Source organism: Camellia sinensis, chromosome 1 (assembly GCF_055761805.1).
Source record: "Camellia sinensis isolate YWXY chromosome 1, ASM5576180v1, whole genome shotgun sequence".
Classification (NCBI taxonomy): Eukaryota; Viridiplantae; Streptophyta; class Magnoliopsida; order Ericales; family Theaceae; genus Camellia; species Camellia sinensis.
This window is the reverse complement of record NC_138961.1, coordinates 183,841,931-183,858,576: the sequence shown is the minus strand read 5'-3', so window position 1 is coordinate 183,858,576 and position 16,646 is coordinate 183,841,931. Positions and strand designations below refer to the sequence as shown.

The 16,646-nt window shown below is 36.3% G+C and overlaps 1 protein-coding gene and 1 long non-coding RNA gene across 3 annotated transcripts; one reads left to right on the top strand and one right to left on the bottom strand.

Annotated features, from left to right (window-relative positions):
• The first annotated feature begins 528 nt into the window (after positions 1-528).
• On the top strand, positions 529-14,606 carry LOC114265556 (magnesium transporter MRS2-F). Of its 2 annotated transcripts, XM_082890180.1 has the most exons (6): positions 529-1,014; positions 3,261-3,506; positions 9,076-9,204; positions 10,711-10,856; positions 12,305-12,434; positions 14,122-14,606. In XM_082890180.1, exons 1-6 carry the CDS (start codon positions 622-624, stop codon positions 14,395-14,397), a joined length of 1,320 nt encoding a protein of 439 aa, XP_082746306.1. In that variant the 5' UTR covers positions 529-621; the 3' UTR covers positions 14,398-14,606. The 2 variants fall into 2 exon arrangements, with proteins under 2 accessions (XP_082746306.1, XP_082746309.1); XM_082890183.1 differs by lacking the exon at positions 3,261-3,506 and having other exon boundaries at positions 544-1,014.
• On the bottom strand, positions 7,899-8,199 carry LOC145800496 (uncharacterized). The gene is made up of 2 exons (XR_014341472.1): positions 8,071-8,199; positions 7,899-7,988 (listed from the first exon to the last, which is right to left on the bottom strand). It is a non-coding gene; the product is annotated as an uncharacterized LOC145800496 (long non-coding RNA).
• Positions 14,607-16,646: the final 2,040 nt, after the last annotated feature.

Here is a 16,646-nt window from a genome sequence, read left to right as displayed (position 1 = left end):
AACCTAGGACTCTTGTCCATATCCAAGTTGAGTTCCCTTTTCATTCTAGGACTCTTGTCCCTTATCCACTTATCTCGGATTCCGATATCTTCGGAGATAACCTCGGCCTTGCCGAGATCACCTCGGCGTCACGACCAGGACACGTGGCACCTCGGCTGACACGTCAGTGTCACCTTGCCACGTGTTGGTATTCAGAAAATATATCCCCACAAAACCCATGGAACATTTGATTATTTATTTGATAAAAAATTTGATATCCCTGCATTATCCTAATAATAAATAATGATTAATGCCAGCAATTCTAAATATTTTATTAAATATTTTATCAAATGTTTCATATGAATGTGAGATTTACACCATCATGTGAGATATTTAATCATTTATCTAATAGAAAATTTGGAAACTATGGCATTTTCATATTTGAGTCTATCATTTTTCATAAATAATTTCCAAATCTGGCGGGAACCACATTTTTTTTATGTACATATCTTATGAAATAAAATAAAAAAGTCTAAAACACGACAGTATATATATATACGGTTTTGTAACTGATTCAACTAATTCACGGAACGACCAAACCCTAGAAAACCTAGCATAGCACCCCTCTCAGAGCCTCAGAAAATGGCTTACAAACTCCATCATCAACACGCCGACGAAGAATCTGGCAAATCCGCAGCCATGGTCCACTCGCAGCCTCGTCGAAAGGGCATCGGGACTCGAGTCTGGCTCGTCGTCTCGGAGTCGGGCCATACGCACATCGAGGAGGTCGGAAAACACTCGATCATGAGGCGAACCGGTCTCCCCGCCAGAGACCTGAGGGTCCTCGATCCGATGCTTTCGTATCCATCGACAATTCTTGGGAGAGAGAGGGCAATCGTGATCAATTTGGAGCACATTATGGCTATCATCACTGCCAAGGAGGTTTTGATGGTTAATTCGACTAACCCGCTTGTCGTTCAGTTCGTTCAGGATCTTCAGGAACGGGTTTCTTGTTCCAAGGATACGCAACAACAGGTAATGTTTCTTCTTTCAAATCTATCTCTTTTGTTAGATTTTCATTTTAGAGGTAATGTCGATTCATTTGGAGGTCATTTTATGATGTGTGTGTATATGTATCAATTCGAAATGGTTGCTAGAGCTTCAATTGTGGGTAAAAATTGCTCTTTTTTGGGATAACATGTAAAATCATAGGAGAAATCATCTGCGGAACTAGGATTTCATCTGAAGGTTCCCCCATTCCATCTGACACGAGTCGGGTTTAATATCAGTTTCATCACATAATGAATTACAATACAGCTTTGATAAATAAAAGAAAAAAGAATAAATTTAGTTCAATTTGATCATCTAATCCCATAATTACAACTCAATTTCATCAAAATTATCCAAAAAAAAAAATCAAATTTAGCAGATAATCAACAATAACAAATCAATGTCAACATATTATCAACATTTTAAACTAAATTTGAGCAAATAATCTATTTTTATAAGGCATTGTTCAAATATTTGTTATTGTCAACTGACTCAATGCCATCAAATTTTGAAAATGAAAAGAACCCACAGTGTATAGACAATAAAATGGTCAATGGTGGTGGCTAACAAGTAGAAAAAAGTGTAGTCTGTACCCAACACGTGTGTTCAGTTGGTGAACAAATGTTGGATAACTTGTTTTTATACAACAAAAATTCACGTGTTGTGACCACAAAATAATCAACAAAGCTGTCTTCAAGGAGTGCACCAGAGGAGATCATACAGTCAAAAAGAAAAAAACACCAAATCCTTTATATTCTACTTAATCTCTTTCTTATCATTCTCAACGAAATTGAATAACTGGAAAAACTTACCACTCCCAAAAATCAAATAACCAATTTTTTTTTTTTTCCCCGATAAATAAAATCAAATACAATATAAAATCTTTACAAATAAACTTTCAAAGTGGGAGAGATTTTTTTTTTTTATTGGACCTCTTCTTCTTCTGCAATCACTTTGGTCAACTATATTTGCTCACAGTCACTAGACGCTGGAGGGTGCCAATACAATTAAAATGAAGAACTGCTGCACCCATGAAAAGTAGTTTTATACCTTTAGAAGGAAGAAAAAAAAAAAAAAAAAAAAAATTGATACCTAGATATTGTTTGTTTTTCCTTTCTCTTGGTTGCAATCATATTCAAAAGTCTTCTTAGGATAATTCTTGTTGTTTCAGTTTTTATATTCTTCTAGATTCAATGTCTATCCCCCCTTTACAGAATTGCGTCACTTACTTTATTATATGTCCTTGTGTACTATCGTAAGAAACAACTTTGATTACTAAATAAATTTATTTTTAAAAATTTGTTTGGCCCATTTCTCTTTTTATCAATCACTTCGGCCATGAAATCACTTATCATTTCCTAGGTTTGAGCTACCATATGATGATTATATTGAGTATTCATTCTTCCTTTCCCCAAGTTGTTGTATGCAATGGATCATATTTTCCAAGGAATCCATGCATTATTTTAATAGGACTTCAACTCTACCTGTTAGATAGTTGTAGTTCAAGATGCTATCTTGAGCACTGGAGAGGGTTGGTCATGGTTACTATAAAATGCTATTGCTAATACCCTACTTGCCTATACTTTTCTCTGAACAAGAAAAAGAAAAGCATAACAGAATAAAAGAACGACTAAAAGTGCATTTTAGCCTATAAATGCCTACCAAGTTGTATTTTAAAGTGCATTTTAGTAGTCATAATGCTGATATTGTGGACAAGTTTTCATCCTTTTTGGTTCCTAGAGTCCTAGATAGAATCTTTTACTTTTTAATAACGGTTGGACAATCAATTTCTTGAAAATTACAAGTCACGTGAATTGACATCGCATTTTTTGTTAGCATTTAATTTTAAGTGCATTTATTTTTTAATTTAAACAATATCAACACGTGGGCATGTAAATACATGGCCATTTTAAGTTTCTGTGATCACTTTTTTTATATGTAATACATAAATTATGATGATGATTCCAACTCCAGTAATGTCTTTCTTCCAGAAGGTGAACTTTTTCCTTTTAATGCATTGCAGAACTGCACAGCCTGTTTGAATTTGATATGATATCCAGATTGCCTAATTATATACCTCCAACATTTCAAAAGTCTTCTTGATAGTTTGTGTTATGTGCAAGGAAGAAGAGTTGCTGCATGTAATTTCTAAGATACTTTGTAATCAGAAGATAACTACTTTCCTGGTTGTCAGTTATTATAACAATTATTCCATTGTTTTCATTACGAAGGCAACAAAGAACTGTGACACAGACATGGAGGATGCAGTTGAGGGTACTTGGGGCTCACCCTCAATAAATAGTCATCATGTTATGTCTGGAAATTTCAATAATTTGTCGGACATGCCAAATACTGAAAAGGGCAGCTCAAATAGCGCAACTGGGAGACCAGAAGCTCCTGGACCAAAGTTGTTACCATTTGAGTTTAGAGCGCTTGAAGTATGCCTCGAGTCTGCTTGCAGGTGCCTTGAATCGGAAGTATGTAGCTTGCTGTTTCCATATCCTGCTTCATTTTAATTTTTTTTTTTTTTTTTTGGGTATGTTTTTCATTCTCTTGCTGCAATTGCTCCAATATTCATGAATGTCACTTCAATTCTTTTTGACATTCTCACTTTCTGGATAGGCAGCTACATTCTTGATGAGTTGATTGATGAAATTATAAAAAAAATTCTCGTATTTGGAATTTTATTTAGTTTGCTTGTAAGTTAAATAATTATATACAGGTAACTGGAGAAAAACCAACTCACTAAAGTTTTTATGCCTCCTACAAATGAACTGAATGATTGACATAAACAGTGGTTTCAAATTATTAAGCAACTGTGTCCAAAAGTAGAACAAGGTGCAATCCTTAACCAAAGATCAGAATATGTAGGGATTCTGTTGCATTTCCTGCTATCAATTATAAGTGAGGTTGATAAGAGTACAATGTATTTGTTTCAGACGGATTAGAGTGATAATTTAGAGAACTTGGGCTTCTTGTTGCATTTTCTCCTATTGAGACTACAAGAGTTGCGTGCCATTTGTGAATTTTGTTGATAAAATTATTTTAACAATTATCACAGTTTGACAAGTAAAGTTTTCTAAGTGGATGTAATTAATTTGTCACTTTATTGCCTTAAATTTCTTAGTTGGTGGACAATAACTTTACGTTTTCATGCTGCAACCAGAAAGGGAATTGGCATTTGGAAATAATTTCTCAAATTTGAGAAAATATTATCAGAATTGTTGGTTTTTTCCTAGAACATAGCAAATCATTACATTAAAATGAGTATCTGTAGGAGCATATTTATAGTTTTGTACCAGTGACTTTGACTTTGTCATTGGCAAACCATTTAATTAAATTTAGACCACAAATTATGATTGACCCTTTTCTTTTCTTTTTTTTTTCTCTTTTACTTTTCTTATTATTGTTTAATACATTTCTAAAAGTGGCATTTCTGTCAAGATGAATGTGACGTAGAAATAAAAAAATATTGTTGATGGATAGATAAGGTGGTTGGTGGAGAACAGAATAGGGACAAAAGGAAGAAACTCACAAAAGGCCACAGCCAAGAACTCTCTATATTATTATCTCCACGCTAATCATTACAATATTTATATAGGCCAAAACCCTAAAACTTATTTGGAAAATGAATCCTATTACTCTTTTGGAAACAACAAAAAATAACTAGATTAATTCTTGTTTAATTCCTAACTAAATAATAATAACAGAAAATTACCAATTACATTTATTGGATCAAAAGGAGTTTGGATCCACAGGTTTCCCTTTGGGTTTCCAATCCGACAGTGTGCTTCATGCCAATCCAGGGCTGCGCCATGAGTGTTCTATTAGACCTTGAACTGCATGTTGACTCTTGGAACTCTCTCTCTCTCTCTCCCCCTATCCATCTATTGCATGTTGACTCTTGGAACTTTATCTATCCCTATCCATCTATATATCTATTTTTGATCAATCAACATGCAATTTCTTGTCATGATACTCTCTCTTTCTCTCTATCCATATATATATATATATCTGTTAGAATTTACCTACACCTACCACCACCTACTACCACACCTACACCTACTACCACACCTACTACACCTACCACCAATTTACCCTCACCTACTCCTCACCTACTACCCAAACCCTCTCGTATATAATGAGCTACTCTGATTTGTAATATAATACATCAATAATCAACTCATCAATCAATAATACATTCATTTCTCTTTATACATTAAATTTCTATCATTTCTCTTTATACATTAAATTTCTACATGGTATCAGAGCAAGGTTAAGAAGCTAGTAATTCTGCTTCACCGGCGGGCGGCAGCCTCGCCTTGGCCGCCCGTCGGACCTCTACACATACCTTCTCGGGAGCTTGCAGAGATGGTATCGGTTTCACTGAAGATAGGCGATGGAACAGCCAGATTCAAAAGAGCAACTCTCTGTTCTTCAGCTGTAAATGTCCTCATACTCTTCTCTGTCCTCACTACCAATGTCCTCATCGATCTTTCACGACCCAACATCGCAACCGCGCTCAAACTCTTCCTCAAACAACACGCGCTTCCACTTGGCCGAGATTCACGAACTGGGATCACTGAAATGGTGGCCTCTGTGGGTCATTCTTGTGAGACATCTGTGGATTTGCTCTCTTTCTCAACCCATCTCTCTCTCTCTATCTTCATATCTGCAATCGCCTTTTGGGTATTGTTGTGAATTCGATCTGAAGTTTTTGAGGATAAGCTATTTGGAATTTGGGTTTTCTTCCTCACGAATCGGCTCTCACTGAACTTTGAATCGGTTGTGGAAAAGGTTAACAGTCGTGGCGATCAGATTACTGAAAGAACAGCATGCGGTGGTATTGTCTCTCTGTTGATGTTTGCCGGACAGTTATCTCCTTGAACTTGTACTGTCGCGTGATCCTGTAATCCCTTCAAACACACCCACAAAACCCTTTAATATCCTCTCTTTCGATCCATATCCATAACCTTCCATGGGATCCAATTTGTTTGTTGTCATTACCTACTACGTCCGCTGGATTAGCTGAACTTTCTTTATAATTTTCTTCTCATTTCTGACCCACCATCGATCTTTGTTTGTTATCGGGATTGAATTCTTGTTGGGTTTTGTTTGCATTCTTGTTTGCCGAAGATTGCCGTGTTGTTTCGCTTATAAAAAGGGTTGGGAAGTTGTAGTTATGGTGTGCCAAGCAGCGAGCCTTTGCAATACACTCACCGAGCATTTTTCTCTCTCCCTTTAATCATATCCATCCTTTTTCTTAATTTATTCCACAAGATCTGCACACCACACACTGTCACTCTCTCTCTCTCTACTCAAGGCCACACCACCACTTTTGTCTCCCACTTTTCGTTTCTTTTTCTTTTCCTATTCTTCTTTTCTACGTTCCACCCAACCACTTATTTGTTTTTAAATATTTCACCCCACTCATTCTCTCTCCCACTACATGGGTATTCTCCTCCGTTGTCTACGACTCCAATTCCACTTTCTTTTTTTATTTTATTTTATTTCTTTCTTTATTTTATTTATTTATTTATTTATTTTTTCATTAAAAAAAAAAAAAAAAAAAAAAAAAAAAAACTGCACACCAAATTCATTTTATTCATGTCGGGGCTCACCCCGATCACCATTTTACACCACAAAAAAAAATAAAATAAAATAAAAAAAAAAGGAAAAAAAAAAAAAAAGAAGAAACAAACCAAAACAATTTGATTTCTTTTCTGCAGACGGCCACCCACCGACCTACTCTGCCGCCAGTCTCTTCTTTTTGCCTCCGTCCTGGGCAGTCCTTGACGGTGTTGCCTCCGTGCTTCCTAGACCACCAAGCAAGTTGCCTCCTCCCTGTTCCTCCACTGCAGCATTTGATGGCCCTCCAAATCGGAACATCACGGTGGCCTTCCGCTTCAGCTCCTTGTTTTCTGCCTTTAGCACACTGATCTCTGCTCGCGCATCCTTATACATGCGTTGGAGCAGAGCCAGCTGGGCATTTAAATGCTGCACCTCATTTGTCCTACTCTGCAGCCGGTTCGACAAGTTTGTGACCGCCGTCATGCTTTCCACACATGCCTTCAAAGTATACTGATTGGCCTCCACATCCGACTGCACTGCCATTCTTTGCTCCACAGACCGCATCGGAAAGTTCAACGGAGTAAACTCCGGGGCGCTTGGTTGAGGTTCCAGTGCCACCGCACCAGTTGTCTCTCTTGTTGACTCGTTGAGGTCGGGAAAGAGAGTGAGCAGACTCCGGGAAGATGACGCCATTTTCTGGGCAACAGAGTGTTACAGAATAACTCTCGCAACGAAGAGTTTTTTCAGACTCTCTCTCAGCACAACGAAGTTTTTTTTTCAGAGGTTTTTCGCAGCTTTTCTCTGCCTCAGCCTCAGCATCAACCTTGGTTAAATAGCCAAGGCAGCCACGCGTATCGCGCGCCACTTGACGCCAGACGACAAATGGGCGCGCCAGCCAAGGCGCTCACGTGCCTCGCCATCATCATGTCCGGCACACCTTTTTATGGATTGGGCACGCCTTTTGATGGCACGCCTTTTGAAAAATTTGGCACACCTTTTGAGGGTGCGACTTTTTATGGGTCCGACAAGACTCCATAAACTGTCCCGACATTTGATACTGGTTAGCTTTTTCAAGGGTCCGACAAGACTCTGTAAACTGTCCCGACATTGATTCCGGTTAGTTTCTACAAGGGTCCGACAAGACTCTGTAAACTGTCCCGACATTGATTCCGGTTAGCTCCTTTATGGGTCCGACAAGACTCTGTAAACTGTCCCGACATTGATTCCGGTTAGTTTCTACAAGGGTCCGACAAGACTCTGTAAACTGTCCCGACATTGATTCCGGTTAGCTCCTTTATGGGTCCGACAAGACTCTGTAAACTGTCCCGACATTGATTCCGGTTAGTTTCTACAAGGGTCCAGCAAGACTCCGTAAACTGTCACAACAACTGTCACAACATTGTCTGCTACAACGGTCCGACATGACCCCATAAACTGTCTTCTACAACGGTCCGACGTGACCCCATAAACTGTCTTCTACAACGGTCCGACATGACCCCATAAACTGTCTTCTACAACGGTCCGACATGACCCCATAAACTGTCTTCTACATCGGTCTGACACCGCCATCCAGTGTCCTCTACACCGTTATGACACCCCCATACAGTGTCCTCTACAACGTTATGACACCACCATACAGTGTCCTCTACAACGTTATGACACCACCATTCAGTGTCTTCACCAATGGTCTGACACGACCATACAGTGTCTCCTATCCTTTTTTTTATTTTTATGTATTTTCTTGTTTTGTTCCTCTCTTCAAACTCAAGTTGGTTAGTTTCTATCCTCCTTGAGTTTGCGGGGGGCTGTTAGAATTTACCTACACCTACCACCACCTACTACCACACCTACACCTACTACCACACCTACTACACCTACCACCAATTTACCCTCACCTACTCCTCACCTACTACCCAAACCCTCTCCTATATAATGAGCTACTCTGATTTGTAATATAATACATCAATAATCAACTCATCAATCAATAATACATTCATTTCTCTTTATACATTAAATTTCTATCATTTCTCTTTATACATTAAATTTCTACAATATCTATGATCAATCGATATACAGTTTCTTACCATGATACTCTCTGGGCTCGGTTGAAGAGTAACAATGCTGTTGTTAGAGGCAGTTTTGCAGGAAAACATGGCGTGTTTTGTTAACTATGCATATAATGTTTCATCCATTCATGATAAGATTCACATGTTCTTTGCTGAAAAAATTGCTGAAGAATGGGATCATTTAATAACATTATTATTATTTTTTTGAAGTGCTATGTTTCTTGTTACTGGATTGGTGCTTAATTGTTTGTATTCTCTCTGAAGCTAAACTTTCTTCTTTTTTTTACTAGTATCTTATTTCTGTACTTACCAAAAAAACGAAGTATCTTATTTCTGCATTTGGTTAGCTCCACTTCTATGTAATTCTTGAACTTTAACTGCAAAATGGATTTACTTGTATCTACATCAGACTCAAACACTGGAGCAAGAAGCATATCCAGCATTGGATGAGTTGACTTCTAAAATCAGCACACTTAACCTTGAGCGTGTCAGACAAATAAAGAGTCGTCTCGTTGCAATATCTGGTCGTGTACAGAAGGTAAATGTGAATAAGCTCTTTTGAGACTGCCATTGCACGCTGAGTTATATATAATGTGAACAAATGCTCCCTTTCCAAATAGTCGTTTTCTTGTATGTGTTCTAATTATTTCTATCTAAATAACTCCTGGTTTCATGGACACCTACTGTCATAATTCATATTCATACATTTTCACAAGAGCATGGGCTATATGAAGATATAATGCATTCATACATCATCAACTATAATTTCACTAGGATCTGACAAATGTTCAATTCCTTGAATGAAAATTTAACTTCTGAGTCACGTGTGATCCATAGAAATACTCAACCCCAATGGAAGTACAGGTACTTTAGCAACATTTTGGTAGAGTGATGCTTAATTTCCAATATGGCATTGCCTTGAAGAACTTCATACTATTTACACCAATGTGTTCTTCACATCATCTCCTTAGTGAAGGATTAGTTGCTGGGAAACTTACTCAAAAATGCTTATAACATCAATCAGTTGTTTACAGAAATAAACTTAGACCATCATGGCTTTAGCAACTTCTTTCTTCATTTATTTACTTATTTTGTAGTAGTGCCGGCAATGCCTTCTTGGCTCTGCCTACCCTTTCCCCTTTTCCTCATTTTATTTGAGGTGGGCTTGCTCTCATCTAAGAGAAAAGGGAACCCTTTGGGACACACTTTGTCTTAGACAGAGCCTCTAGTAACTCTGTGCTTCAAAAGACTTGCAAAAGTAGTTGAGTCGTGTAAATTGTCGGCAATCCAATGCTTGTCACAACCTTTTGCCGTCATTAATCATGAATTCTTCTTTCTTGCATTATTGGTGTCAATCTCAATATTTTCCTCATGCCGAGATTGTTGCTGGCTTCCTGCTTAAACATTTGTTGATAGAAGAGTTAGATTCTCTTTTAGTGGTTAAGAATGGTGATTAGACTCCCTTATGATAATTGATAACCAATAACGTCCTAAGTGGACAATGCTCTTCTACTTGAGTCATGTCCTGAGATACTACAATTCTTTACCTATGTTTAAACACCATTTTTTTGTTGTCTGCATCTCTAAAAACAGCTAATTATGTCGTTTAGGACCCATCATGATAATAAATAAATAATTATTGAAATGTTCTTCACTTCCTTCTTTAAGGACAGGAATTATGGGCAGGAAGGTTGGTGTCTAATACAGAAACTTCAAAAAGATGATGTAAAACAAGTAGTGTGGCAATTTCAGATAAATGCAAAAAATTAGCAATTAGAGTTACAATGACCCTATTGTCTTTACTCAACAAATTTTCATTTTTTGTAAAAAATCTGTTAGTATGTATCAAAGAATTAGATTGTTGAGGGGATTATGTGAAGCTCACTTATCTGTTTCATAACCAATATTTTGATATTTCATATTATTAAAGTTATGGATGTTATTTTCAAAATTGATATTATGTTGGATATCTTTGACTCCACTCATGGACTTGTTGGCTATTTACATTGTTTGTAATTTTCTTTTTTTATCATTTTCTTTTTAGGTGAGAGATGAACTCGAGCATCTGTTAGATGATGACAATGACATGGCTGAAATGTATTTAACAGAGAAGTTTGCTGGTCACTCAATGGACCACACATCCTTAAAGGAGGAATTATATGATGAGGCACTTGAGGATGATGAAGACAGGTGATTACTGATGCAATAAATTTATCTTTCTTAGAATAATTATTAATTTTCACATTTAATGCATGATAGGGAGTGTACCGGAGTATGAATTATTTGAGGAAAAGGTTGATTGGTTGTATATGGGTGGATGGGCTTTAGAGGTAGTTACCATGTCTTATGGGTTGGACATGTGAAAAGGCATTCGAAATGGGTGAGATGTATTTTTTCAGGCACATTCAGTTTGTGGTAGGTTTTGGAGCCATGTGTAGTGTGGAGAGGAGGTTGGATGCAGTGTATCCTAATATTGCTAGTATTGGGGTAGTCGTTATTGAGTATCTCAAGGTAGATGGTAGTCATGTATTTTGGGATATAGGTATCCATAAGAGAGCTTAATGATTAGGAGATAGGGGAGTTGATGGACCTCTTTAGGCGTCTTTATGCCATTCATCGTGTTGGTGATGGATAGGATGCTATCTGACGGTTGAGATCCAAGTCAGGAGGGTTTGAGGTAGAATCTTTTTATGAGATCTTGGCAGATCAGACGAGGATTATATTCCCTTGGAAAAGGGTGTGGGGGGCACAAAGACCCCTTCTAAGATCACCTTCTTTATGTGGTTTGCAACTCATGTAAGGTTCTTACCATTGATAATTGGATTAGGAGAAAGCAAATGCATGTTGATCTGTTTGTATAAGCATGATGGGGAGTCTGTGAGGCATCTTCTATTCGTTGTGAGACGGTGTGGAAATTATGGTCTTAGCTTCTTCTCTTGTGGGTAATGCCTTATTGATTACTTTGGTTTGTTGTCTTGAATAGTTCACAAAATAGAGTGATTATTTCATTTATTTATTTAATAAATAATAGTGTGACTAAGGCGGTGTATGATAACCTAGGTGCTGTTTGATACAAGTGAAAACTAAAAATTGAAATCTGAAATTGAAAATTGACTGCTGAATTTTTTAATCTAAAAAGTTGTGTGGTGTGTACAAAAACTTTAATTTTTGAATTAAATCAAGTTGTTTAATATTTACAAGAAGAGATTTTTAAGTATTTTAGTTTTCAAATTCTTTTCTTTCACTTTATATTGTGGTGTTGAATTGGTAGTGACAATAGTGTTGGTGGTAGTGTGGTGGTGAGTGGTAGCGATTGTATTGTGGTGGGGTGGTAGAGTAAGGGAGGCGGCGGCAGCGGCGATGGCGACGCGACTGGTGGTAGTGGCATGATGATCCAGATTTAACAGTAAGCTACATGTGACGCTGGCTATTGTGATAATCTTGAACATTTCATAAAATATAACTGACCTTGAACAAATCAGACTGTGGAATACAACCAAGTTTATCTAATAAAATTGACGTAGGATATGATAAATACAACTAGAATTACAATGTCATTTAACTTACAGTTATATCTCCATTTTGAAACGTTTTGCTGGTTGTGTATTTACTTATTCTTCATGGTACTTCATTTTCAGGGGTGAAGAAACTAAGTCTCAACACAGCTATGGAACTTATACTGGAATAAAGCCCAATATTGAGGAGCTGGAGATGCTTTTAGAAGCCTACTTTGCACAGATAGATGGCATCTCACAAAAACTATTCCATGTATGTTCCTCACCATATTCTTATTTAAGAATTAATATTTTCGTTGGCATTGCTGCTATTTTTTTTTTTTTCAAAATTGTTTTTGCCAAGTGTAGGTAAAATTGACAACATTGCTCACTTCAAAACTTGATGAAATTATCAGAATTGATCTTCGGAAATTGCAAATGTCATAAAAATTAAATAAGTTTGTTTATTGTAATGGTATTGGTAATCTAGTTCAATCAAACATAAAAAGGAGAAAAAAGAAAATGTTCAAACATTTATGTGGTTATAATCAGTAAGGAAAATTTCAAATTGAAACCAGTCATTTATTAAGGGGAATACTGAAAAAAAACCAGGGGTTAATTTAAGGATTTATCTAGGAATATAATGTTCATTTAGATCTTGCCAAGTACTTAGTATTACAGGTGAGAAAGGAGTTATAAATTTTGGCTTATTAAGCTTTCACAAAAACCAAACAGATTTGCATTGCAAGACACTGCCTTTCAAGCAAGCTAGAGAAGAACAAAATCTCATAGAACTTCAACTTTTTTGGAAATTATGGTGTAAATCTGTATGAATCAACCTTCAAAACTATTTTAACTTCAGAACTTAAAAGACTAGCACAAACAAAAGCCCAAATCTTTCATATAGAGACCCTCTTCTAAAACTCCCTCATTTCTTTTAAGGAAAGGAAAGCACAAATTTCTTCTTAGAAGCCCCTTACTTTATTGGTATCACCAAATGGGTTAAGAGTCAAGGTGCAGTTCAAAAAGGTTTCCAATATAGCTTTACGATCCTGTAAAAAAGAATTTGTTCACGTGCTGCTTTGTTATATTCATATTTTTTTTGGTCAATCAGTAGGAGATTATTTTAAAAATATCATGGAATTACATCAAATTAGATATTCAATTATGAAAGAAAGTCTAACATATAGCTCAATCATACAACAAACCTACCAAACTCAAGAAAAACCCCAATCAAATACAAGGGTCAAAAACCCAATGAGAGTCAAACTCTTGAACTCTTAGTGAGATGTACGGATTATTAGCCAATGGGCTAGCTCCGTTCTTTCTTTTTTTTGTTGAGACAATTACAAAAAAAAATCATAGGGTTTGAGCCTTGTAACAAAATAATCCCTGAGTTTTTAATTTTGTCAATTTAAACCCTAAACTTTTGATTTGTTTTCAATCTAAACCATTTGTCAATTTCCATAAAGTAAAACCGATGAAAATATGTGTATGTTATTTTAGACATTTTATGTATACCTACATTGAGTTTAATGACTAAATCGCTCTTTTTTTGTCGGTTTTACTTAACCAAAATAGACAAATGGTTTAAATTGAAAATAAATCAACAGGTTAGAATTTAAATTGACAAAATTGAAAAATCATAGTTTATTTTGTTACAAGACTCAAACTCTGGGATTTTTTTTTTTTTTTTGTAATTGTCCTTTTTTTTAAAAAAAAAAAAAAAAAAAAAATGAAAGTTAAATACATGCAAGTAGAAAGCTAAACTAGATAGTCAAATGTCCATTATGATAGAGCGACTAATCTCTAATTTATCAAATGCTAGATAGTTCTAACTTTCAATTCCCTCCCTCTTATTGAGTGAATTTACTCTTCTCTCTCTTTGTGTCTTCCTATTTGGAATTTTCCTTCTACCTCTTCTACTTATATGAAAACATTTGACTTGTTATTGTGCTAAGATGAGTGAGTACGTCAACGACACAGAGGACTTCATTAACATCATGTTGGATGAAAAGCAAAATCAGCTGCTACAAATGGGAGTGATGCTGAGTACGGCAAATATGATAATGAATGCAGGTATCGCGGTTGTAGGGTTGTTCGGGATGAACATTGAGATCTCTCTCTTTTCTAGTCCAACCATAAACTTCTGGGAAACTGTTATTGGTACTGTAGGAGGTTGTGTGGCTTTGTATTTGATTGCTGTAGGATGGGGTAAGAAAAAGAGCCTCATCTAGAGAAGGGGGAAAAAATGGCTTCTTGTGGGTGGTTAATTTTATCTCATATGATTAGTATGTCAGGAATCGAAACACTTGTAGCTGAATTTTCATTGACTGAAAAGATTCTTGCTACTAACATGAAAAGAATTAACAGTTTATGTTACCTACTGAAAATACATCTATTTGATATGTATATATTCAAAAGTCTAGTTTCTTTTGCTCTTCAAGGCAAGTTTTGAAAAGTTAGTTTGAGGTGGTGTTCTCTGAGCAGTAACTGATTGAGTAATAAAGATGCTCATGATTTGTGTTTGAGTTTATTTATTTACATTATCCTGAATCTAAGGGTTAATTACTAGACAGTCCCATTAAATGAAATTAATTAACTCCTCAACTGTCTATATTACCCTCGTTAAATATCTTATCTTCTCTTAAGTTCTCTCTCTAATATTTTTGATGAGAATTTCTTTCTCTCTCTCTCTACCATTTCTGAAGCCTCATACCACTACCACACATCGCCACTGCTGCCACCGTCTACTACCGCCGTCGCCACTGTCCATTACCATCGCCATCACCATTGTTCACCAACCATCTCCACTGTCATCACTCACTATCATTCACACATACACAAAATAGTTCTCATCAGTAATAAATTTATCACTGAAAATAATTATTGGTAAGGCCTTTTCTTTCCCACTTCATCCATCTTTGTACTCCTCATACTCCTGTTCATTTTCTTTTGTCACTACCAGATATGAGGAAGTGGTGGTAATAGTGACATGGTGAAGACGGACGTTTTCAAAAATGGCTAGAAAAGTATTGTCAAAAACTATCACCAGAGGTCAAGACGGCAGCCGGATATGGTCGCCGAAGGTGGTTGCCAGAAGTCGCCGGCTAGAAGTGGTTGCCGAAGGTCGTTGGTGGCCGACAGTGATTGCCAGATGTGTTGCTGGTGATGATGGAGTAATGAAATGATAATGAAGGGTAGGGATATTGCTAGGTAAAAAATGATCAGGATTTATAGATGGTGGTGTTTGGGAAGCAAGTTCCCAAATTTTTTTCTCATTTTTTCCACTAAAAGACAAAAGTTTTGCAAAATAAAAAAAAACACATCCAAACAAAATATCACATCCAACCCCATAATCATTTCACTTTTTCTCTCACAAACATCACATCCAACCACATAAAAACCCAACTATCTTCCCAAACACCAAAAATTTTTTATCTCATAAAAACCTACATCTAATAAAATCTACATAAAAACTCACTTCCCAAACACCATCATAGATAAGTTTGGTCAATAGGACTGGCCTATAAATCCCTAAGTCTATAATGGTTTATAGGACAAACATCATGTGTGGTGTTTTTATTGTAGTTTAGTGTCCTTTTGAAGTTGTTTACTTTAAGGAAACAAGGCTTTTCCACTTAAAATTTTATAACCCAAGAGTTGCTCGAGAGAAAGCGGTGTGTATTGATGTGTTTGTGTGCACAAGGGTTGTGGGGGATTTTATGATTGTGGTTCTTTGTGGGTTTCTTTTGGGCTATGTGGATTTGTTTTTGTAGGTTAGGTCTTTCTTATGTTGTTTATCAATGGAGAGATTGTTGCATTTTGACGGGGTCTTTGTGAACTTCTAGATTGTAACTCAAGTTTCACTGTATAAATTGTTCACTTACTAAAAATAAATAAATAAAGGGTCTTGCTAACAAACATCTCTAGGACATAATAAACAAAAATGTTAGAGGTCTCAAATATTCTACCAAAAGTTTTACCAAATGTTTCACATGGGTGTGGGACCCACACGACTTTTGGTAGAATTTTTGGGGCCCACATTGTGTGGATCCCACACCCATGTGAGACATTTGGTAAAACTTTTGGTAGAATATTTGGGGTCTCTAGCATTACTCGACAATAAAAGGACAAAAGATAAGTTAATCTGGAGATATTTATTACTAAATTCAATACACTTTTTCATGAATTTCAAAACACTTTATAATATTTTTACATTTTTTCAATACACTTTTTTACACCTCAATATTAACTAGTGTCATGAGGGTACTTGTTTGCATTTTTCATAAATAAAATGAAAAAGAAATTTTCTATGGAGGTGATGATGAATGGGTTTTGACAAAGATATTCCCCCTTGTGTCTCTATTATGAAATTTCATATTTTTTTGGTCCCAAGAAGCAAGATATGGATCAGTTATCCAAAAATGAAGCAAGAATTGGATCCCAATGATAGCGAGTTACAAAACACATGGAAATAATGAGA